This window comes from Lissotriton vulgaris, chromosome 5, assembly GCF_964263255.1.
Source record: "Lissotriton vulgaris chromosome 5, aLisVul1.2, whole genome shotgun sequence".
NCBI lineage: Eukaryota > Metazoa > Chordata > Amphibia > Caudata > Salamandridae > Lissotriton > Lissotriton vulgaris.
The window spans coordinates 994,806,580-994,833,014 of NC_141693.1; the positions used below are offsets into that span (position 1 = coordinate 994,806,580).

At 44.6% G+C, this 26,435-nt stretch overlaps 1 protein-coding gene across 1 annotated transcript in view; it reads left to right on the plus strand.

Moving 5' to 3' along the window:
• LOC147711878 (inactive heparanase-2-like) overlaps nucleotides 1-26,435 on the plus strand; it is a 738,870-nt gene that overhangs the window by 638,734 nt on the left and 73,701 nt on the right. The window contains exon 9 of the mRNA XM_086919554.1: nucleotides 194-339. Within this exon, the coding sequence (XP_086775680.1) occupies nucleotides 194-339 (146 nt within the window). The remainder of the gene's footprint in view (nucleotides 1-193; nucleotides 340-26,435) is intronic.

The following is a 26,435-nucleotide window of genomic DNA, read 5'->3' on the forward strand; positions in this document are numbered from 1 at the left end:
AGAGAAACATTTCCGCCTTTGTGTCATCAGTATGTCTCTTATTTCGTCTGATATTCAACCATATCATTGTTTGAGCACAACTGACAAGAAAATCATTACATCAGTAAATGTAAAACATGTTCACTACGCTTGTTTTTACATAAAGGTTTGATTTTAGTTTATTGTAATTGTTACATCTTAACTGTCTTTTTAGGATTATTGGTTGTCTCTGCTTTACAAAAAGCTTGTTGGTCCTAAGGTGTTAGCTGTTCATGTAGCAGGGATCCAGAGGAAACCACGGCCTGGAAGAGTGATTCGAGATAAACTCAGGATTTATGCCCACTGTACAAACAATCACAAGTAAGTCGGTAGGAATTTGGTTTGCAAATCAGTACTCTACGGTTTATATGCGATCTGCGGCTAGGAACTACTCAATGCATTTGGTATTAGAGAGAATAAACTTGAAATGTGAATTTCCGTGTTGTTCTTTTGTTTTGTTTCTCTTGCAATAATGTTCTAGGGCACATAGCTGATATTCAAAATTGGCAGTATGTGTGTTGCTTCTTGGACTAGCTACTGTCAGCACTGTTCTTGAAATACTGTACAATAAACATATTTATTTAGGTAAGAGTCAGTGGCGGCTGGTGGATTTTCCAAGTGGTGCTGCTAAAAAAATGAGTACCTTATTATAGTAGGCGAGCGAGCCTGAAGTGCACAAGGATGGTGCGGGGAGATTCTCCCCGCAAGAAAATTTTGAGAAAATTGATTCAAATGGCTTTTACACCACATATTTACTACAAATTGTTGAACAAAAGGGGATCCAAATACAGCATTTTAAAGGACAAGTGTGAAGAAAACATTAGAAACAAATCAAAAATATGCTCCCATCCTCAAACTGGTCTGCTTGCAAAATGACCCCTAAGCCAAGCACACCCAACCAACGGAAACAGGCCCTCTAAGTGTTTCCTACCTGTAACACATTTCTGACTCTTTACTGTATTGGTTGATAAAGTTATAAAGGCTGAGACCATTGGCGACACTGTACATTGCAAATACTAAAAAAATTAGATGGCGATTTGCAGTTCATCCTGGAGTTTTTAAATATTAGCCAGCCAAATAGAAATAATATTTCAGAAAACTGCGCTTACTTTTTAAAATATAACATTTATGTACTATAAATTTATACAGACAGAAGGTCCACATAACAGAAATTGAGGTGCAAAACGTACAAACCTGACAAGATTTTGGGTGAAAAGCAGAGATGTACTGAAAGTGACTGATATGGTTTAGGAGGAACAGTTCAGTGAGGGCACCGGAGTGGAGGAGCAATCTAGTTAATATGAAGGAGCTGGGCTGGAGTGGCAGTCTAGTGAAGGCGAGGGAGCTGAACTGGAGGGGCAGAATGATCAGGTGGGAGGAGTTTGAGGAAGAGGGCCTGGTTGGTTTGGATGACGATGAGACACTACTGTACCGAAACTGAATCCTACCTCCAGAGACAGGAAAACCTTTTATCTGCAAGCAGCAGGCCTACATCACAGAACCAGGCTGAGTACGCTTTGTGATCTAAAAACACAGAGGCTTGGGACATACCTTCCTCAAACACATTGTTCAAGTTGCATGCGTTAAAAAACATAACAATAATAACACCAGCACTCCAAGTGCAATTTACAGTTGTACACACACACGCACGCAAGCACGCATGCACACACACACGCACACACTCTCAACTTAGTACATCATTCTGATGAGGTCACACTATCACAAGTACACCCATACACCTGTCTCCTGTGACTCTGGGCAAATCCTCTACCCATGCCTTTAAAAAGTATAAATCAATGATGTACGGTGCTCATGCAATGTGCTCATTGTAGTGAGTTTGCACTATAAAACTAAAAACAGAAGCCTTGAGCCCTTGCACTTCACATGTCTCAGGGACTTGTCCCCTGCCTAATCTTATAGGCCACAACAGTTTTGTGTTTGATGGCACTAAGCCAATGCACATCATAGAGACTTAGGGTTATTCAAGTACTCTGTCATCACCTCTGTCTAGCCAGGCTGAGTTCCCACAAGCCATCGTGTTGTTTCTTAGGTAAGTAGGCTATACCCAAAGTCAGCTCCACAAAAGAAACGCTCACCCAGGATGTAGATAGAAACAAACAATGCTGTTTGCCTTGAAGAAAAAACACATACTTCCAACCCTCCCGAAGAAAGCAAACACTTTCCTCTTTCCACCATATGAGATAAACACGTGTTGAAAGCAGGGTCACTGGAATTATGCAGCAATGAAATACCAAATATGCAGCACGGATGACTAATTTAAATAGCACTCAAAGGCAAATTACGTGGCATATTCCAGCACATTCTGTGTCTCTATTATTTCACGAGTATGTCATTATAACCCACATTAATGCTTTCTGGGCACAGGTTTCACTTCATTATTACCAGTTTGATACCCAAACGCAGCAATCGGTGACTGAAAGGAGACTAGTATCATTTGCAATGACTCTGCCACTGTCCAGCGCCATGTATGCTGCAATCTTTTAGTAGGTTTTCATCTGTTTCAGCTAGAAAAGTAATTTTTTGTTGAAATATGCAATGGAGTATGGGGCAATATTTTCTTCACAATCAATATTTTGTGTTTTACAGTATTATTTTAATCACTCTGTTAACATGAAAGATATCCCTGAGGGCCCCATGACTCTTAAACCCTTGTAAACAGCAATGAGTCTAGTATGTGCAAACAGCTATTTGTAAAGTCTATACCTGGTGTTATGATAAGAATAGGAAACTTCATATTCTTAAAGTACTACATAATGATGTTTAAAGTGTTTCGTCACTTTTTGACTGACACTAAGATACATGCCCTTGTTTGTTGCACGCACGACACACTTTATTAAAGCCTTTGTTTTTAAAACATGGGGTGCGAACCTGTACTGAGACCATGAAACTGTTATTTAATCTGGAGATTCCAATGGAACTGGCAAGGTTTGGTAAGTTTGCATACAAAGCCAAAGAACTTCTAGGTAAAACAAGCACAATGCACCTTTAACGTATGCTTTATAGAGGATTGCTCAACTTTCACTTCATTGAAATGAAAACTCATATGTATTTTTAGCACTAACCCTACTTATGCCACCATCGTACCTATGTATTTTATAATGATATCGAAACTCTCAATTTAAAACCTGGTTTGAGTATTTCAAAGAGACTTTTGAATGTATTTATAACTCTTTGACCCCAACCCTCCCCTGCAAGACTTGCAAAGCCTGCATATAAGGGGAAGGAATCCTCAGGACTGAACCGATTTATTGCCTAGACCTGTACCGCACTGATTTTATCTGTTTTTAAATTGTTCAGTTCGTAAAAAATTATATTTGATAGATATAACATATCACAACTTTCTCGGTATGAACTAATTGAAATGAAGCATGTGAGATTTTATTTGAAACTTTGTAACAATTTTTATTAATTGACACAATAAACATTGACATGACGTACTGAAATGAAAAATATATCAGATTTCCACCTCAATGCGTGCTAACTGCATACCTAGTTTGCGGGCTGGCATTCATTTGCCAACCTAATGTGTTTGCAAGTTGTAGTCCTTTGTTTTCATCTGGGTTTGCAAGACCTAAGCCAAGGAATGTAAAGTCTCCTGAGGACTTGGCGCTATAAATCCTGAGCAGGCCAGTCTATTCAACTGCCTTAACTCTTTACGAGATTCCTCCCTACTGCACCACCTATCATTCTGTATCTTTCCGTACATTCTTTTCAAGGTAGCAAAAGCGACTACGTAACACAGACGTCACTTATTTTGGAACTGAAAAAAGTAAGATTCTAAATGGCTCTTTTCTTTCCAGTCTACAACAGTTAGCATGCTGGGACATCTAGTATCTCAATACATATGGTGCAGCTATGAATCTGCAAGTCCCAGTATGTTTAGTCCTGTTGGCTTAAAAATCAGAACTCACCAGTAGCGGCTCGTAGTGGAAGTGTTGCGGGCGGTGGGGCTGGGGAGGGGCAGGGTGAGGGTAGTAAACTCCGGCTTACGGCCGACCGAAGGTAAGTACATAAATAAATAAATAAAATGAATTACATTGCGCGCGTATGCCGGAGTTTACTACCGCCCACCCTGCCTCTCCCCCACTCGCCTCACCGCCCGCAACATTCCCATTAGGAGACGCTAATGGAAATCACTATGATAATTCAGCAAGATATAGATAAGAGGCACATCAGGAATGAAACACTGATTGTCAGTGTGAGGATCGGATAGAAGCAAAACGCCTTCATTCAATTAAGCATGGAGAGGCAAGCAAGGCACCCTTGATTAACATCGAAGCCAGGGACGTGGGATATCAGGCCTACTATTAACAGGCCTGCAGATGGGTGCAACATTTTGATAAGCAAACTACTAGAATATTATGTATAGCAAAATAACGTCCAGTTTATGATAAAGATGTGGGTTTCCTACAGAAAAATCTGCTTCACTCCTTTGCTTTTAAAGTACAAAGTGGAGTACTTCGACTTCGCTATCCTTAACCATATGGCTGAGATACCCGCCACCCCCTCTCAACACAATCCCCAAAAGGAGGGAAACCGGAAACAGTTCTTGAAGTTTTTGGAAGAGGGAGGGAGTGACCCTCCCCGGCCGTATTTATTAAAACAAAAAATTAAACGTTAAACAGTTCATATTAATGTACAATTTCATAACCACATTGCGATGTTTGGCTAACCTTAACAGATTCTCTAATACAGAGGTTCTCCTAGCCGAACTACCAACCTGCAAAACATTTTCTTGAAATAATGAAATTGTACATCCTAACGTTTAAGGGCCAACGGCAAGGTCGTAACCGGTGTCAAGATCCCTAACCAGAAATACCCCCCCCACTTGGGAGGGGCGACAGCACTGAGGCGTACCCCACGTGCAACTACCAATTTCCCTTTGACTTGTCGGGGGCCCCAATAAACTCGACGCCACTTAAAGGTCGTTCGAGGACTCGTGTGAGTATCTAGAAGGTAGCGTAGACCTCCCCCCAAACCCCACACACTTACCACATCTGCCGTCGCAGACGTCACTGGCCCCGGGAAATTCCCCAGGAGGGGGCTGTAACCCCTCCTACACAGGAAGGGGCCTTGACCGCCTTTCCTTTCCTTCCGGCGGCCTCTCCTTAGACAGGACCGCCTCCCCGTTGAGGGGCCAATGGCCACCTCTCCCGAGCGCTCCCATCCGTGTTGGGTGACGCCCACTCATAGGGATCTTCCAATTACTGCTCACCGATCATGACCTTACCGCCTACCAAATAAATACGACAATGCTACCTAAACCAACAATCCATTGGCCACTATGACCCGAATAGGCATGCTTATAACGGACCCAAAACAGAAAATCTTCAATCCCAGAACATCAAAACTTCGTCCAACTTTATTACATACTCAATATCAACATGATAATACCAACGGACACAAAACAGAAAATCTTTAATCTCAGAACATACATAAACGGCCAACTTTATTACACACTCAATATCAACATGCTAATGCCACAACCTGTAAACGAAAAATTAGAAGTATCGAACCATCTTAAAACAACTAGCTGTCCTCAGGGGCTGGTGGGTGGGTCAAAATTGGCTCTTCGTTCCGTCTCGAGCTCACGTGCAGCGAGGAGGTGCAGCTTCAGAGCACAGGAACAAGAGGATGTCTTCCGGTCTTGCGTCCCTTTTTATCCGTCTTCAGGGCGGGCGTAAACCCGCCCCTGCCTGCCCCGAGGGCGTGGCCAGCTGCGTCAGTGTCTAGGCCAGCCCACTCCAGGGCGGGAAAGAGCGCGCCCCGGCTACGCCGCTACGGGCATACCAGCCGAGCCGCGCCTCCCGCCCAAAATGGCTTCCCGGGGGGATCGAGGTACTCTGCCATAAGTTCGGGGGGACCGAGTGGTCGCCCCTTTCCATATGGCTGAGATACCCGCCACCCCCTCTCAACACAATCCCCAAAAGGAGGGAAACCGGAAACAGTTCTTGAAGTTTTTGGAAGAGGGAGGGAGTGACCCTCCCCGGCCGTATTTATTAAAACAAAAAATTAAACGTTAAACAGTTCATATTAATGTACAATTTCATAACCACATTGCGATGTTTGGCTAACCTTAACAGATTCTCTAATACAGAGGTTCTCCTAGCCGAACTACCAACCTGCAAAACATTTTCTTGAAATAATGAAATTTTACATCCTAACGTTTAAGGGCCAACGGCAAGGTCGTAACCGGTGTCAAGATCCCTAACCAGAAATACCCCCCCCACTTGGGAGGGGCGACAGCACTGAGGCGTACCCCACGTGCAACTACCAATTTCCCTTTGACTTGTCGGGGGCCCCAATAAACTCGACGCCACTTAAAGGTCGTTCGAGGACTCGTGTGAGTATCTAGAAGGTAGCGTAGACCTCCCCCCAAACCCCACACACTTACCACATCTGCCGTCGCAGACGTCACTGGCCCCGGGAAATTCCCCAGGAGGGGGCTGTAACCCCTCCTACACAGGAAGGGGCCTTGACCGCCTTTCCTTTCCTTCCGGCGGCCTCTCCTTAGACAGGACCGCCTCCCCGTTGAGGGGCCAATGGCCACCTCTCCCGAGCGCTCCCATCCGTGTTGGGTGACGCCCACTCATAGGGATCTTCCAATTACTGCTCACCGATCATGACCTTACCGCCACAGGTCCGGATAGTTGACCGGCTATCCGGACCCCCCACAAAGCTCCTACCTAAAGGTCATGCTTCAACGTTTTTAACCATGCTAAGAAGTCTCCTATGAGTAACTCATTTCCCACCCGAGACAAATGCACACCATCCCCCGAATACAAACTGTCATCATTAATACATCCATGCGAAATAGAATGCAATGTCCCTGAACGAAACAACCTACTCACTTTGTTATTAAGCTTCCTAACAGAGTGATTCAAAGCAGGAATAGAAATAGCCCCCCGCCATACCTTTCGAGGGATCATATGGGACCACGCAATTGTGCACCCCGGAACTCTCCTCGCCAACCAACTTACAGTGGAAAGCATTGCCTCAAGGAGAAGTCGTCTACCGGTGGTGACCAAATCATTGCCCCCTAGATGCACTATGACTATAGACGGCGGTGACCTCGTCCGCCCTAACAAATCTTCAAAATATGCTTGAAACTGGTCAATACAGAGACCGCCTCTTCCGTAGAAGGACACCCTGTACCCGTATTCCCCAGCTACGTGAATCATGTCACCTGCTTTGAATACGTCCGCGGCACGCCTCACGTATGAGTGGCCCACGACCCACACCTCCTTTTTCACAGCCGGTGATGTCTGACCGCTGTCCCGGTGTTGGGTCGACTGCAAAGTCCGCCTCGCCTCGTAGGCTTGCGCAACTGAAAACCAAACAAAAACAAGAGGCGTGAGCACATCATTACAGCTTTACAACATGTGTAACCGTACATACCTCTTATAACAATTGGAGGACCAACGCCCCACTCGTTTCACTTGTTCAACATTAAGACCCCTGGCTGTAGCTTCTGTAGCAGCCCCTATCCGAAAGGAATGGGTCCCAAACTCGCCCGGGTTCAAGCCCGCAGCGGCAATTGACATCGCAAGCACCCGCTGAAACTGAAACCTCGTCAGTGGGGTGGCGTCCGCGTGTCTCAACAAGGTCCCCCCCCATACTGCCACCCTTCGTGCTAGGTAATCTTCTAAACACTTTACCGGGCATATGGAGGACCCGGGAATCCTGCGTATGATTATGCAGTCACCCATCCCATCTTGATCGGTCTTGGATTTGACAAAGGAGACCGTCATTGCCTCTCTTCTGATCTGAACGTGTTCTTGGCACAAACAACTGGGCCAACCTATCCAAACCTATCGGGCGCCTCTCATCTACACTGCGACCCTCAAGGCGTTGCCACCCACGCAGCGCTTTTTGTACAACGAAAGACGCTGTCGGGTCCTGGATACTATGAGCCCTGGCAACAAAGGAAATAGCAGCACGATGCCTCTGAGCCGTAGCCACAGATTTCCCAGCCCTACGTAAGGACATCAGGAAATTCACCACCCATTCCTCATGGCCCCAAAGCTTCTCTCTATCAGTCCCCAAGAAGGTTAAATAGGACCTAAACGCCCCTTCATATGCCTTCCTCGTCCGTGGTGCTAGACTCTCTCCCACGAGGTGACGAAGTTCGGGGCACCGAGAGACCAGAGAGCTTCGGGGAAGGGTGCCGGCTCTGGGTCCGCTGAGGGAAGGAAGCCCGAGAAAGCCTGCATATGAAAACGAGACAGTGCATCAGCCGCCTGATTCTGTACCCCTGGGACATGTTTTGCTCTGAACAGCACATTCAGTTGCATGCACAACAAAACAATCTCTTTGAGTAGTCTTAAAATCAGCTTACATCGTGCTGCCTGACTATTGATGCACTCAACCACAGTCATATTGTCGGACCAAAATATCACAGAGTGATCCTTGAACCCTTCTGGCCAGGTTCTCAAGGCCACCAAAATGGGAAAAAGTTCCAAGAAAGCAATATTACTTGTCAGACCATTGTCGTGCCACCACGTCGGCCACCTTTGTGCTGACCATTTTGTGCCGAAGATGGCACCAAAACCTATGCTACCTGCAGAATCTGTCCACAGCCCCAGCTCTTCAGAAGATACGGCTGGTTTGTTCCATATGACTCGACCATTAAAGTCCGCCAGAAATGCTAACCAAATACGCACGTCCTGGCGGACCTCAGCCGATAGTCTCGTGCGGTGGTGGCCCTCCTGTAAACCGACCATAGCTTGTGCAATTGAACGGGAAAAGGGGCGGGCCATTGGTATAACTCTTAGGGCAAAATTCAACTGTCCCACCAACTGTTGCAACTGATGCAGCGTAATTTTTGACCCATTTAGACACTCTTGCAGGGTTGCCCTGAACTTTAACACTTTGTCAGCTGGCAAACGAAAACAACCTTCTCTGGAGTCTAACTCGATCCCCAGAAACTCGAGGCGAGTCGCAGGACCCACTGTCTTACCTGGTGCCAATGGCACACCAAACTGTTTCATTAACAAACAAAATTCGGCCAAGGCCCGGCCACATTCAAGATCCCCGGCTGCCCCAAGGAACAGAAAATCATCCAGGTAATGCATTACATGTTGGAAACCCGTCTTCTTTGTGAAGACCCATTGCAGAAAACTACTGAATTTCTCGAAATAGGCACAAGATATAGAGCACCCCATCGGCATACACTTATCCATGTAAAAACAACCCTGAAAATTAAAACCTAGGAGACGCTGATCGTCCGGGTGTACCGGGAGCAACCGGAACGCTGACTCGATATCTGACTTCGCCATCAGCGCCCCGGGCCCCAGGCGATTCAAAATGGCTACGGCCTCATCGAAGGATGCGTACCGCACCGAACACACTTCAGGGTCTATCGTTTACAGAAAGACCACGTGGAGCTGACAAATTATGAATCAATCGAAACTCACCCGGGTCCTTCTTGGGGACCACCCCTAAAGGAGAACAAACAAAATCCTGTACCGGGGGTGCAGTAAACGGGCCGGAGACACGACCTCGGATAACCTCTTTCCGGATCTTCTCCTGTACTACAGTCGTATGCTGCAGGACGGAAAGTTGATTTTTGCATATCCCGACACCCTGAAAGTCCCCCACCGGAATGCGGAAACCATATGACAAACCGTTTCGCAGCAATCCAGCAGAAGTACGATCTGGGTATTCACTGAGCCAGGGAATCATCGCCAAGGTATCAATCGGGGTTGGTAAAGGCGCCCCTCGGACTATGTTAGACCTGTTTGGCGCCTCCCCTACCCCCATTCTCACCCGTTCTGGCTCTGCACGAGGACTCAGGATGGGACGAACCGCAACCACTACATTCGTGCTTGAATTTACACGATCCCTGTGGCCTAGTACATTTACCTTTGTTGAAATTGAAGCAGAAACCCTTTTTCCCTGAATTACTGGCAGATCTCGAGTAATCGTCGGCACTCGTACCTGACCGAAAGGGCGCCCCCGCATATTGGCGGGAGGACTCGCCAACATTGCTCCCCACCAACGGCATTTTCAACATTCCTGACTCTTTCATTTTATCCCATGTCAAAGAATCATAACAGTCCCAGGTTAAACTTTTGTTATGCTCCTTCGCCTTCCTAAAGAGATTATCATAACAGAACCAGTGGTTACCCTGGTGAGACGTCGAGTACCCCATAATTCGTGACTGATAGATTGGTAGCTCAGAAAGCAATTCAGGCCTACGTTCCCCTAAGATCGACGTAAAAATCCCCCAAGCATTGCCCCAATTGCCAATATTCTCATTTACTTTAAAGGCGGCCATTTTTGCGCGCCAAACACTCGGATGCATCAAATCCTTCTGACCTTTAACATGCTCCACCTCATAATGGTCGACAAGCAAGGAGAAAATGTTCACATATTCCCCCGCCCAAATCTTTTCCTTTATTGCCAAAGGAACATGTTGCCCCAACTTTTCCCTACGAGAGGGTGCTGACTCGACCCTCGCGATCGGCAATGGCCGCTTACCTGCACCGGACGTTGCTTCTGTGGTCGCAACCGGGGCCTGCGGCTTGTCTATCACTGCCGCCGGCGCGGGCACCTTGGCTGCATCTCGCTTCTCGCGCAACTGTTTGATCAGCGCTTGTGCCTCGGCAGCCATGGCGCCCTCGCTACTGTCGCCCAACCACGCTGCTAGCTGTGCCGCCAGCTCGGGGGGCATATCCTCAGTGGATGTCGGGGTGACCACGACGGGAATCGGATTCCCCTCCACCGGTACCGGGGTTGGCGCCTCGAGCGGGGTACAGGGAACAGGGACGTCTCCCCCGGCTGGTCCCCTTCTAGGCCTCTTGGCTCTCCCTCCAGGGGTTGCTCCAGCCGATGGACGCTCCGATCCCCCCTCCCCATCTCGCTTCGCCACCTGCTTTCTCAGTTCGGACATCTCCTTCATGAGGACCCGAACCATCTGATCCGTCGTCATTCTCTTCGCGCCTTTTTTGGGCATTGTTTCCGACCAAGTATCTAGAAGACAAAAAAGAAAGATTAAAACGCTCAAAATTGGCTCTTCGTTCCGTCTCGAGCTCACGTGCAGCGAGGAGGTGCAGCTTCAGAGCACAGGAACAAGAGGATGTCTTCCGGTCTTGCGTCCCTTTTTATCCGTCTTCAGGGCGGGCGTAAACCCGCCCCTGCCTGCCCCGAGGGCGTGGCCAGCTGCGTCAGTGTCTAGGCCAGCCCACTCCAGGGCGGGAAAGAGCGCGCCCCGGCTACGCCGCTACGGGCATACCAGCCGAGCCGCGCCTCCCGCCCAAAATGGCTTCCCGGGGGGATCGAGGTACTCTGCCATAAGTTCGGGGGGACCGAGTGGTCGCCCCTTTCCAATCTATCACTAACTCCTAACTCTAAAAAAGCTTGAGGCTAACAGGTTCAATCTCTCACTCTGCTTTGGGAGGCTTCCAGTTGTAGGGGTGAGAAACTCAAGGGGTAGTAATGATCAAAAGACACAACCTGGGCATTCTTTCATTATTCAGGGAATTTCTTTTCCAATCTGTTGCCACATTGCCCCTTTACCGACCTTACAGTATTAGAAGGAAAAGAGCATATTTAAATAGAGGGCCACTGAATTTACGTTAAAAATATTACTTTGCAATCCAACTTCTTCTTTGTCATACTCCCCTATCGGTGGTCCCCTGCTCTCTGCAGCACGCCCACTGGGCCCTCATTTACCGGTGTGGCTCTATGAATTGTCCCGTGCCTGGCTCCGATAATAAACGATCCTGGCTGCGTTTTCAGGTCGAGCGTAGCGAATGACCTATTGCCGGCGTGTTCAGGGGAATGTGAAGACAGGGAATTTGCACGAGCAAGCCATCGGAGATTTCAGATTTCATCTCGTTGGCGCGCACACGCCCAGCCCGGCGCCGTGCACATCTCCTGTCTCATATGCTGCTGGGCCGTCGCACAGGGTTGTTTCTGATTTCAGCGTGTGTGCACGCTTTCGGTAATCTGGCTCAAGCCCTCAAGCCCCTTCCCCTTCTCTCTCGATACTTCTGACGGCAGCCCCTACTGATCGCAAAAATACATACATTGCGCAGACTTCATGTTTTCATTACAGGTACATACATTGCATTATAGGGTGCGGGCGGCAGGCTCTTCACAACACATGCACAACACACATACAGCCCCCACAGCATACACACATGCACGCACAAACATACACAGAGAACCCCCGGCGCTTACACACACATCCCCTACCTCGTCTCGGCGTCTTCGCGCTCCCTTGCCCCCGCTCCTCTGGTGCGCGCGCACCACTGGTTTCGATTCCCGCGTCGGCTCCTCTGTGGCGCGCATCACAGGTTTATATTCCGTGTTTATTTAAACAGCCAATCAGGAGGCAGAACTCCTTTAAGACATGCCCCCTCTCTGGTCCGCTATCATTTTAACTGCACTGCACGGTGCGTCGTGCACCCCAGCAAAAACGGCAGCATGGGCCAATCACCATTGTTTGTTGCTTTACTAATTATTACCGTAAACAGTTTTAAGTTATGCGCTGTTTACGGAGACACCCGTGCGAGTACAGAGACACCCGTACGAGTACGGGTGTCACACACAAGTAATCTGCAAACCTAGCAACTCTGTGGTAAGTGAACGTTAGCCTAACCGAATAAACTAGTAGGTTAAACAGCTTTCTTGAGAAATAGCAATTCAGGCTGATTTCAGGACGTTCTGTCCGAGACTTTAATTGGGCTCAAGCACTCACAGAGCGATCTGTCCAACTGTCGTTCCGCTCTAGTGACACGCACTCCCCTTCCTTCTCTCTCGTGACTGGTCCATTTTCACGTTGTCAGTTGCCCCTTCTCACCCACCTTCCCGCCTAACCCAAAGTGACGTCATTTGTTCTCCTTTCACTTTGTCTGCTCACCGCCCTGGCGGGCCAATAGTGACGTGTCAGATTCCTCTTCTGGCTCGGTGTCATGGTGACTGTCAACAGAGCGGGCCAGCCATGGAGGGGAAGAGAGAGCCGAGGGGGCGCCAAGGGCCGAGGGAGAGGTGAGTGAGGGCTCGGGGAAAGCAGGGAGTGAGGAAGGGTTACTCAGGTTAACACCGGCGAGCTTACTGAAACCGTGGAGGGCATCTATTCCGTGTGTATAGTGAGGATGTCACCCCCTTCACCTAGAGGAGGCATCAACCACCCCCGGTCTACAGTAGCTCCTCCCATGACCCCTGAAAAGGGCATGATTTACAGTGGCCAGAAATGAGCTCGCTCCCACGCACCCTCTGACGACTTAATCCACAGCGCTGGGAAAAGGGACAACAAATACTATGGTATCTCATATAATGGGGTTCAAGGGGTGGAGCTACGACAGAGGTGAGGAGCAGAATCTGACATTAAACTTCCACAATTATGTTTAACCCACCCCCCCCCCCCAAGACATTTTCAGCAAGGACAAATGTGCTAGTAAATCTGGTCTTGCTTTCTGGCTTAATTGATCACAACAGACTGCATTTTGAAATGGATTATGGGTTAAACCACCTACTGCGGAGATCCGTTTGTACCCATTAAGGGTACATTAGAGTATACAAATAACAGGGTAACTCTGGTTGTTTGTGCACTTGCTAGAGAGAGAAATGTGCGCAGTCTATTTACCTGCTTCACTCAAAAGAGCATAAAGGGTATCTGTGCCTGCTGCAAAGAACAATGTGTAACTTACAGGTCACAACAAAACACCGCACAACAAAAAACAGCACAACAAAACAAAGCATAGCTTAATAAAACACAACAAAACATAGCATAGCATAACAAAACATACCATAACAAAACATAGCATAGCAAAGCATAGCATAGCAAAAAATAACTAAACAGCATAACAAAACACAGCATAGCATAAAAAACAAAGCATAGGATAGCAAAACTAAACATAGCATAGCATAACAAAACAGCATAGGATAGCAAAACAAAACATAGCATAGCAAAACATAGCATAACATAACAAAACATAGCATAACAAAAAACAACACATAGCATAACAAAACATCATAGCTGAACAAAACATAGCATAGCAAAACAAAGCATAGCATAATAAAACACAACAAAACATAGCATAGCATAACAAAACCATTATAGCATAACAAAACATAGCATAGCAAAACATAGCATAACAACACATAGCACAACAAAACATAGCATAACAAAACACAGCATAACAAAACACAGCATAGCATAACATAACAAATCAAAGCATAGGATAGCAAAACATAGCATACCATAACAAAACATAGGATAGCAAAACACAACATAGCATAGCATACAGCATCACTCCGCACCACCACAGCATCAATCAGGGGCACCACACCATCACCATGTGCTACCACTGCATCACTGAACTCCACAGCATCACTGAACTCCACAGCATCACTCGTTGGCCATCACAACATCACTCAGCGCCACCACAGAATCAATCTGTGCAACCATTCAACAACACCTGGTTCAAATATGTTCTCTCAATGTTTCAAGCTTTATTACAAATGTAACAAAAATATGTTAATATTTCACTTCTATTCTTAGATTTTCGTCACAATAAAATACACTGAACATAATCTTCACAAATGTAATTTACAAAAGTTTAAGGTATTGCCATTATAAATTACAATAGCTTTTATTTAAGTGTTAATTCTTAAAAAAATGTAAAGCCATTGTTTTTTGTAATATCAATACATCTAAGTCACGTAAATACAACACATATTGCATTACAAATGCTATAGGTGTCACATTTGCAAAAGTTAAAACTATTGGCATTGTCAATGACAAAGCTATTACTTTCGCTATTTTCAAAACCAACGCAAATACAAAATTTGTCTTTTACAATACCAAAATCTCAAACTTTCCTAATGCAAGACCTATTGCATTGCAAATGCTTGTTTTTCCTGGAAGATGTTTTGTCCGCACTCTTGTTTCATTTCACTCCTGCAGCTGGCTATGCACTGAATTGCATAATTTAAGTGGCCCTGATTGAAACCTGATGGAATGTTCTTCCGCCGGGCTCCTCGTGACTGCAGACAGCGTGGCGAAGGTGAAAGCATGGAACTGGAAAATTCTGGAATCCTCACCCAGACCCTAGCTCACCAATCATTTAAAAAAGCAACTTAAAGAGATAGAGGCCACTGACACCCCCGACTCCTACATTGTTTAAACCGGACTGCCCTGCCCCCAGCCATTGAAATGAATGGAGGGCTTCTGACTCCTCCGTGGGCCCTGTGACTAACGCCCAAAATCAGACTCTATTCTGGCAGTGAAAAACAGACTGCGCCCACAAGTGTGTTGTCACTGCCCTGCTTTCTGGCTGAAGGTCGAAGAAATCTTCACCCAGCCAAGGCATGAGCAGAGCCAAGGGCCATCCTCCCCAACCCCCTCAAAGAAAAAACCCAGATTTACACATTTATTCACTGAGCAGCCAGCGCAATTTGTTGTTATCTGCTCCGTGTTTCATCTTACATTTATTTAATACCCCATAAGGCAGGGCGACGCCCATCTCGCCCCTGGACACCAGCCGCCCCTGAGCAGTAGATGGAAAGGCTAACAGCAGAATTGTAGAGTTCTACATCGGATGAAAGATGTTAAACTTAGGCTTTTTTCTCATATGTTAGAATAAAAGAGATGTGGTTAAACCGTATGAATTTCTGTTTCAAAGATGCCTGTCAGTTCAGTGATTTGGCCTCAGGTTGCAAATTCAAAATAAAGTTGAGTCTTTTCCTGTAATGTCAGTTCCTGTATGAATTATATTTAAAGGAGACATTAATGGGTGAAGGATGTGTCAGTATACTATGTGTGCTTCTTTTTTGTCACATTCTATTCACAATTATTTGAAGTTTTGACCTGGAGTTTTGTTCCTTGTAGCCTTGATTTTCTTTGGATCTTCAACTGGATATGGATATGTTTGTGTGGCTCTTTCCTCTTCCCTGCTGTTCGTGCTGTCAGGGGGAGTTTGGCGCTTTACTCTTTTACTGTTATGTGGGAATCTAGGATCCTACTGTAATTTTCCCGATTCAGGCCCATATATAGGTATAACTCACCCAATCCTTATATAGACATAAGGAATCATTACCTTACAGCACTGGCTCCCAGTAAGGAATCGCACAAAGTTTAAGGCATTGTGCATTGCCTATAAAGCCACTAACAACCTAGGCCCGCAGTTTCTAAAAAACTCCCTCTGCCCTCTCGAAAATCCTAGAACACTACGTTCCTCATCAGCTTGTCTGCTCAAAGTTCAACGAACAAAAAAAGCAAACTGGGGCGACAGATGCTTCACAATCTCCACAGCTAGACTTTGGAACGCACTCCCCCTTCACATCTAAACGACCCCTACGCTAATCAGCTCCAGGAAGAAATTGAAAACTTGGTTATTTTCACATTAAAAATCACCATAGTTAACGTTCTGTATACTGAGCGCCGAGACACCCCTGGGTAGTTGTGCGCTATAAAAATTGTAAGAAACATAAACATAAACATACCTTATTTAGTCTTAGCCTGTGCAGCCCGAAATACGGCATGGCTACTTCCACTAAACTCCGAAAATCCACAACGATTTCTTGGAAAAACCAGCCTTCAGCAGTCAGGTACCTCCCCCTGCTTGAATACTAATTTATCCAAGAACTCCTGGAGTTTTCAAGGAACTGAGACACTAGTGACCATATTATGTCCAATCTTACGTCAAACTCTGCACCTTCAAAGTATAAATATGCCTACATTTGCCCAGTCAAACACACAGTGGTTTAGGAGCAGATCGGCTAACTTCTTGCCCGACGCCCTGCTGCTGCAAGGAAGCCGACCCTCCTACTAACGCACTGAAAAGACGCTGTCTTTTCTGTTGCCGAGAAATCCAGCTCTGGTGTTTCCAGGCTACCCTTGAGGGTTGCTGGGAGATCGTGTCCTGAGAGAGAGATACAAGACCCCTTTCATTCTAAAACCAAGGTACGGAGCTGATTAGACCCTTAGAGAATTCTTGGAACAGATTCTTGGCAAAAAATTACTAGACTTAAGCTACACCACACTTACTCCTCCCTCAAACTAGACTTAGGTTAGGCACACCGGGGTAGGCGTATTATAGCAGCACCAGTTGAGTACTTTTAGCCATTATTTTATCACTGTATGTATTTTATGCATTTTATGTATCTATGTTTATGGCTTAGAAACCATATTATGCTTTTACAGTACTATTTTATAATACTATTTGTATTATATGCCTCGTACTTCTTAACTAGCATTTCAATTGTAGCAGTGCATTTCTTATGCTTAAGAAATAAGACTGTTCAATAAATACTTTTATTGAAAACGCCCGTCTCTCTATTTCTAAGCAACTCTGGTGAAACGAAGCATCCACGAATGACTGAGTGAAATAGCCGTCTATTGTTTCTGCGACTCTAGAGATACGTTTCATTCTGGGGAAACAAAGTTGTCATGTTATATGGTAGTCAGAGACTAATCCCTTCTTGTTTATTCGAGAAAGTTTCTAGTGACCTCTGAGCTAGCTGGCACTCACAATTAAGTCTAATATATATGCGCAGAGCCTATTGGGAATATAGGAACTACACTACATGGCGCCCGACGTTTGGTAAGGCGATAATTTAACGCTAGATACTAGAGTAACTCATTCGTGCTTTTCACACAGACCCCTTTTTCACGTAAAAACTCCAAAAGACGTCTGGAGTGGGTGAAAGGATAATATCCGCCAAAACTGAGTAGGACGAAAAATCCTATGTATTAGTTTTTGGTTTATTCAACGTTGAAGGATACAGTGTTCCAAAATATTGTGCACCTAATCTTTGTTTCCTTGAAACTTGTTCTGCAAACTCTCAGATGACTAAAATGGCGGATAGTGATACCGAATGAGAGAGAGCTGCAGCAGCAGCTCAAGCGGCTTAAAATGACGCTGCTATCTTAGATAATGACACGGATGCCATACTGCTCCCAATAAATGTAAGGAAAAGTATAACTTACAGACTCATAAATAACGGAGTATCATCAAAGGGTGGTAGGGTAATCTTTGTCATAGAGGCACATGAATATCGGCAGACAGAGGTATTCTATTCATGGATTAAATTTCCAGCAGCCAATGCGGGAACACGTGAGTTCCACTACTACAAAGCAGAGGAACCTCCAATGGAATACGTACCTTTCGAGGACGTTTAGATTCCATTAACTTACCAAGAGCATCAGCTCTGGTTTAAAGGCTCCCTAAAACATCAAAATCACATTACCAGGCTCGGTCCACTAGGTAGACCAGGAGCAACATGGCCGGTACTAGCCAGCTAAACACCTCATCCAGAATTTGAAAGGATGTCGAATGCAGAATTATTAACTCAGCTAAAACAGTTAATTAAAATACATAGACAATTGGTTCAATATGTCACGCGGACATTAACAGCCCAACCAGCTGTAAGAATTCCACAGCATACCCCGCATCAGGGGAATACGAATAAAATTACACCACAGACTATATAGTCAGTCATTGGTAAACTACCAGCAAAACTAGAACAAATTCCGTTTTGGTTAGCACAAAAAATTACTCAGATAGAGGCAGTATTTCCTGATAGTACACCTCATGAGAAACACAGGATTCTGGCAATCTGTTTACCTATGGGGATTGCACCACACGAAGAGGATTGTGACACTTGGGGCACAGTCTTTGCTTCAATCTACACAAAAACACATGGTGTACTGTCCATGGCGGTGTTACCAGACATTCTAAGACAGATTCAAAAGGAATACGGTCCGGAACCGGCCTTAAATCTAGGTATGAAATTACTGAAGGATTTCAAACAGGTCTCGGCTATACTACTAACAAACATTAGAGGAGAAGCAGCATCAGTGGCAATCCGCCAGAAATGAAAAGAAACAGACATTACTGAGCAACCGTATGAGCTTGCCAGAATCATTGAAAAATCCTATGCAGAAGTAGGTAGAGATAGTTTAGGTGGGAAACCAGTAAAACCTGAATTAACGGAAAATCCTGAAAAAGGTTTTATTAAAAATAATCTCACTACTCCTAAAAAGAAGTGGGAAAAAAGTAAACAGACACTTCCTAGAGAGAAGCGTTCTCAGTCCAGAGGAAGGTCTCCCCAAAGGAGAGTTAGGTCTCCTGAACAGGGAGGCAGGTCTCCCCAACGGGAGCCCTCTGAAAAATGGTATAACCTTAGGAATAGGGATAGTTTAAGAAAACCTAACAGATATCAAGATAATGACATACGTCCCGCTCAATCTTTTCAGACTTCCTCGCAGAAATCGGAAAGAAGAGGACGGTCAGAACACAAGGAAGAACGCGTCAAGTCCAAAGACAAAGAACCCGTTCACCAAAGTAAAAAAGCTCAATATTCCAAAAAGAAGGTAGCAAGCATAAAGATCAGACATGCCGAGGATTCTGAGGACAAAACTCAAGAACGGGGAGTGGGCCCAGACAATGCTAGATAGCGCAGCAGAAGTAACCATAGTTCGGAAGATCCTGAAGGATCATCTGGAGACAGTGGACTTGAATGAGTGCATTCAAGTTGAAACTGCCGACACCAGGGTTAGTGTACCCCACAAGTTATATGAATTAACACTCCGGATGGAGGGGGACATAACTAGAAAAATAAGAGCACTCTTTTGGGAGAAGCTCTCTAGGGGCTATGACATTCTTCTAGCTGAACAAGACTGGCCACCTGCAGTTGTTAGGGAGTGCCCACACGGCAAAAAGATAATTATGCCAGCCTTCTAAAATCACATTCCAATTCATAAAAAATATACATATGCCAGGAAATGGGCAGTAGCTCAAGCCCCAGCATTATATAAAAATCATGTAGGATGGGATGAGGATTCTCCTCACCACAAAATCCAGTTAAAAAATCAACCTACTGCACAGAGGCCGTATCCAGTTAAGCAAGAAGCTTAAAAACAAGTCAGGGAGATATTAAATCAACTTGAATACCAAGGGGTGATTGAAATATGCACCTCGTCAATGATCAATCCTATGTTTCCTGTCTCCAAACCAGACAATTCATATCGTCTAGTATTGGATTACAGACACTTAAACTCTTGTTGCAAAACTTTTGCAGTACAAAATGCACACAGTGCAGCACTGATGAATAACATTGTGTGCAAAAAATATAAAACCACATTAGATATTTCAAATGGGTGTTCCTGTCAAAACATTGCACCAGAAAGCAGGCATTTGACCGCTTTCTCAATTTTAGGGACACAGCAACAATTTTGCCGTTTCCCCCTAGGGATTCAAGAATAGTCCAGGGTTATTTTCAGCCAGGGTAACAGAGTTACTACAAAAGTACGATGATGAGGCATTACCTTATGTCGATGACATCTATCTTACAGATGACAATTTGGTTAGGCACTTGAAAAGAGTAAACACCATAATACTTGGGTTTGCTTCAGAAGGGTACAAAATCAGTTTTAAGAAATCTCGAATTGCCCACCTCAACGTCCTATTCTTAGGATATGAGTTATCAAGTGAAGGCAAAAGCTTAGCAGCAAACTTTCTTGAGAAATGTGCGCTGCTCCAACCTCCTAAATTGCTGAAAAACTTAGTCAATTCTAGGTTTCCTGAATTTTGGAAGAACTTACGTTCTGAAATACGCAGAAATGATTAAACCTCTCTACGAAGTAATCAAACCTAATTTCAAACCAACTAATTGGACTCAAAACCATACAGAAATGTTGCGTTCAGTACAAACAGACATGTTAGCAAAAACAAAATTACAGACACGCGAAAACGTGCGAAATCTTGTGATCCGAATCATCCCAGGGAGATGCAGATTCACATACCTGGCCTTTAATGAAGGTGAAAAGGTACCAATAGCATACCAATCACACTTGTACACACAAGCTGAAATTCAATTCACTTCAACAGAATAAATTCTGACAGCGGTTCAAACTGCAGTAGCAAAAGAGAGAGCTCTAGCACAGGGTAAACGCATGATGATCGTTACGCCTGTACCTGCCTTAGAGGCAGTGACAAAAGCAAGCATTCCAAATTCTAAAGCTTTACATCCAAGATGGATGCAATGGGTCAACTCTCTTGCTGCAACAGACGTTGAATACGTTTTTGACCCCTACTTGAAGACACAAGAATTCCTACAATACGAATATGAATGTCCTCTGCCGACCGAAATTCTACCTCTAGAACATTACGGCTGTATAATATATACAGACACATCAGCTCAGCCCGCAGTAGGGGGTAAACAAGCCTATAGTGCTGCGTGCATGATCGTTAAAGGTCGTTGGCGCGAAGGTAAATTCAGACCTATGGTCACTAAACCTCAATCACTCAGAGACAGTACAGCTCAGCGAGCTGAACTACAGGCTTTTAAGATGGCGCTTGAAAATACAGATCGTGAATTCCCCACACTAATAGTGTGCGATTCATATTACTGCGTACAATCTTACGATGAGTATCTACAGAACTGGGTTCAAAATGGTTTCAAAGACGCAAAAGGTGGCACAATCAAGCATAAAACACTTTGGGAACAAGAAGTTCTTTTGCAAAAAGAACTACAAAAGACTCACGTGATTCATACACTGAGTCCTCAGCGTGATGGCGTTCACGTTGCAGGGAATTCATTGGCTTATGAAGCTGCAAAGGGAGCTGTGCAAACGGCTTCCGTAGCTACAATAAAAAGCTCAAAAAAAGTAATAGATGGTAAAACGCTATAAGAAGTAAAAGCTTCAATGAAAGGAAATCATGCAGTGTTACCTCTGAACTATCCACTCGGTAATACATACATAATTGATGCAAACTCCATTCCTTTTGCTCAAATCCCCGGAGTGGGGGACAGAGTAATTCCAAAAAGGAAGCGGAGGGCTTACTTGGTTCAAGAAGCACATATGGGAGAGGGTTTGAGACATCAAGGGATCTTGAACTCTCTAATAGAATTAGAAAAGATGTACTGGTGGCCAGGAATAGGAGTTGATGTGTACAATTTCGCAATTTATTGCCCTAACTGCAACAGAGATCGCAGCAGCGAAAGCCACCAGATACCTGACTACAGAGTAGCCATCCCAGTCAAGATACCGTTGTTAGACAGCATTAAACTATCTACACGCAAACGTTATATTGAACGGATGCGGCCCCACAACTACTAGGACAAGATTTATTTGGATGTGGCCCCAGCGCTCGGCTGACGCCAGAACTGTTATAAAGGATTTGCGAGTCTTTATCGGCACATATGCAATTGTCACGCTACATTCTGACCAGGGTCCTGCCTTTAGCTCTCGAGCTTACAAGGAGGCCATGGCTAGCTTGGGCGTTGCATTCGATATTCTTGTCCCTTCCATCCTGAGGGTAATGCGGTAGTGGAAAGAAAGAACCGTGACATAAAGTAATCCATAACAGCTAAGGTTCGGGTGATGGGTAGGTCAAGCATCTAATAAGTGTCCAACGGGGTCTTAATAATCTACCAAGAAATTCTCTGGCTGGAGTCACTCCGAATGAACTAATGTTTGGTACTAGAATGATAATCAAAGACCTCGATTGTCAGACTTCAGTGGTGGAACAAAAACCCTTTGATGTCAAAGATCATTTGACTGTTTTACAGGACTTAAATGAAACAAGAAGTCTGAGTAATACCATACAGAAGCAAACGACCACTGAAGAAAAACCACCTTTCCCAGCAAGGTCTGTCTAGATTCCAAAGATTGGGGATCTTGTCGGGGAGAAAATTGCGGTAAATAAGGAATTTGGGCCTTCTTACAGAAAAGCAGTACCTGTCTTGGCAATCCAAGGAACAAGATCAGTAGTACTACTGCCCCTTGCTGGTAAAAGGGAGAACAGAGTTGTATCCATCGACCCGGTCACACCACAACATGTGGCCGATAATAAGTAGTAGGCCCAGTGAACATGCGAGAAGTAGCAGACAACCAAACCTTGCTACAATCCAAGAGGTTCAAACTGAAAGACTTATCACTTTAGATAAACCTGCAGTACGAAAGGAAGGACTATGCAACAAAGCCATGGAACTAGTACCTCTGGAAACCCAAATAACAGTTTGTCAAGACACGCCTGTCTACAATGATGTGACATCTGACTATACAAATATGGCGAAACATGAAACAGCTCCAGTGATTTCAAGTAATCCTGATGCAATCCCAACAATTGACAGAACTGCTTCTGGCTACTTTATCAACTTCGATAACTTTTCTGAGGATCCCAGTGAACCTGGTGATAAGCCAGCAAAGACAAACTTCAAAGAAGAAGTAACAGAACTCCTTCATCTAATGAAAATAACAAATCTGGTTTCACCATGGATTGAATTTTGGATTGGATTAGGTGTATTTTTCCTCCTTCTCTGGCTCATACTAGTGTTAAGTTTGGGAAGGATGATTGATGGAAAATATAGTACTATGGACACAGCAAGTCAGAAAATCAACTTGGTCCTGAAACCTTACAAATCATCTCATCGTGAAAGAAGAGGCCTGTCAGAGGTGAATATCACAGCCGTTCCTATACCTGGGGGTATAGTATCGGACAGAACTGATTATGACATCTATGGTTCTGTGGAATTATTAAAGATTTCACATCAGTTTAAGGTTTCTTTGAGTGACTTTGTCGCACCCAGTACATTTTCTGATGATTGGGACTTTGAGACTGTTAACAACATGATGATTTTGACATGAAAGATTTAGAATTGTCAGTTAAATTTACAGAACTTGACTACTTAGAAGGGTCATCAGATTATGAACAAATGTATTGTTTTAATCATTATGGTCAACTTTATTTGCATAAATCTGCAAGCCCTAGGAATATTTTTACATATAATCAATGGAAACATTGTCCAACGTCACCGAAAGGCAGCTATAAAACATTCCAAGAAAATTTTTCGTACTTCTTAGGGTTTAATGTTACCAATCCAGAAACGTTTTATTTTAAATATATAAATAAGACAGGTATGAAAACAATGTTGACAAATACTAAACAAATTTATTCTGCAAACTTTTCTGCTCAGCTGTCGACATTAGGTTTTGACTTTTGGAAAGACAACATTGAGACAAAAACTGTCTGGGGCACGAAAGACAGGCAGGTGCAAGGTTTAGAAGCCCTGTTCAGAGCCTGCATTATACCAGAACAAATAATGTTTTTAAATGACACTGTTCAACAAACTTCTTGTCTTGGCCTAGCTAAGATAAAAGATTTAAATAAACCGTCTATACCTAAACCCACATCTGACAGTGATAATGCTACAGAAGAGGAAGTAGACGCACCCTATATTTTAAAACAGAACAGAACTAATCCTGATTGGAAAAAATGGTTAATCTGGCCCACAGACACAAATAACTGTCAAGAAAGATTCCTGAACAAAACACAGGGGGCCTTATTTATGAAGGCCTTGCGCCGCCGGTGCGTCACTTTTAAAATTGGAAAAAGTGACGCACCAGTGGCGCAAGGCCTTCATAAATGAGGCCCAGGGTTTCAAAATGAATAGGCCAGATCCAAGATATTCTCAGAGATAACATCCAGGGATAGTAACAACTTACAGTGTAGGAAAACTGCGCCTTGAGTGGCTACAGAAATCTACACTCCCAGAAATAAAACAACACTTATCTTTACTTAAAGAAAGCAATGATTTGCGAGATTTCTTAATGGGCCTCGCAAACCACTGCAAAAACGTTTCATATACGCCGGAATATATGCGGCATACAACGAAATATGGAAAGTGACGCAAATGGAAACTTCAGAAAGAATACGAGAAATTGATAGTATTCATTTAGAGAAAAGCATATCTGTAGTGGACAATGGGTTAACGACTCTGTCCTCCAGAATTTATTCTTTGGACAGCATCGTGTCATCTGCAATTGACATCATAGAACAAGACTTGTTAATGTTACAACATGCTCAACCTGAAAAACCTATGGGTCTGACTTCTGATTCATGTATCAGGAAAGGAGCTGTGGTCTCAAATTAATGAGAGTACCTGCTCAAGGCGTCATCCAGAAGATGGTTGCCCCTGTGTTAGCAAAATAAACACCCGTGTTGGATTCCCATCAATATCATGTATGACCAATATTCTCATGTGGTCCTCCGTCCTGGGTACAGTGTCTCTAGATCATTGAGACCAGGTAGTACCGTCTGTGGACACATGGTTTACACATGCCAACACAAGGAACAATCATAAGGATCTGGTCAGACGGGTAGGTGCAGTGCAACAAAGAAAAGTGTGTGAAAAGTTAAAATAGGATAGAGAATCTCATTCCAACTTTATTCTACCAAGACCTCTTCCTAATTAAAAACTAAGAACAGCGCAAAACTATACTACTGCAGTTTAACAAATATCTGCATAGGGGCCGACATGTTTCTGCCTAAGCGGGAATATGACCCTAGGCTTTCATCAGGGCCTCTGTTCTCCCAATAGTGCGACTGCAAAAATGTGTAGGTGCAAAACTCAAAACACTAATTATGTGATAATCCAGTAAAGGATATGAGTCTCCAAATACTGTGGCTTCACTCCTCCATGACACCTGGTAAATTTAGTAGATCTGTGGAGGAAGAGACAAAACATAACACAGGAAAACCATCTATGAAGCAAGTTATTTGCCTTGAATATACGTCTAAATATAGTACATATAATCACTCACCCAGGGTGCCCGGGGAAGAGACCTCACCTCGTCCTGGTCCTGGCTCAGGCGTAGTGAGACCCCGCTCTGTAAGAGGAAAGCACACCGGAGCTGAATGTAGGCTGTGCGGAAAATTAATCCACTGCAAGCCTTAATCAATTCTGTACCAGTGAAAGTTGCTCCCCTTACTTAAAAAGAGCTCGTGTTGCTGCTCCCCCACTAGCTGGGACCTCAACCCACTGAAACCCCCTTGGTTGCTCCCCACGTTTATTGGTGAGTGTGGTATCTAGGGGATGACTTAACCCCCTAAGAAAGTGATCTATATCTCTCTGTTTCATTACCACAAAGCTGTCTCCTACTGGAGTTTGTCAGAATTAACTACATAAAAAGAGAAGCCGCATGTGGAGCTCCTTACCTGTCCGGCGTTGTCTCTGGCAATAGCTGAGACAGGGGGAGGCACCGAGCTAGGCTGGAAAGTGCATGTAGAAAGAGGTCCGCTAATTAGACCTCAACAGGGGTGTCACAAACAGTACAAACCCTGGCAATGCTATGGTCCTTTTGTTTCCCTCTGTAGTATTTTCAAGAATGATCTCCGTGTCAGAGACAAAAACAGCCTCCAACTTCACTGGCTGCCCCTTTCAGAAGTGGTTCTGAACTACAGGATTGACATCTATGATGTCATTCTGTAGTTCGCCCTCTTCTCACGAGATCATAGCATTGCCAGGGTTTGTACTGTTTGTGACACCCCTGTTGAGGTCCACGGAGCAAACTTAGCTCGCCTGCGCTTGGGGTACAGTTTGGAGGCAATTCAGTATAGTATTTAGACCAGCGCGACCCGTTTTTTCGGCGCGGTCCG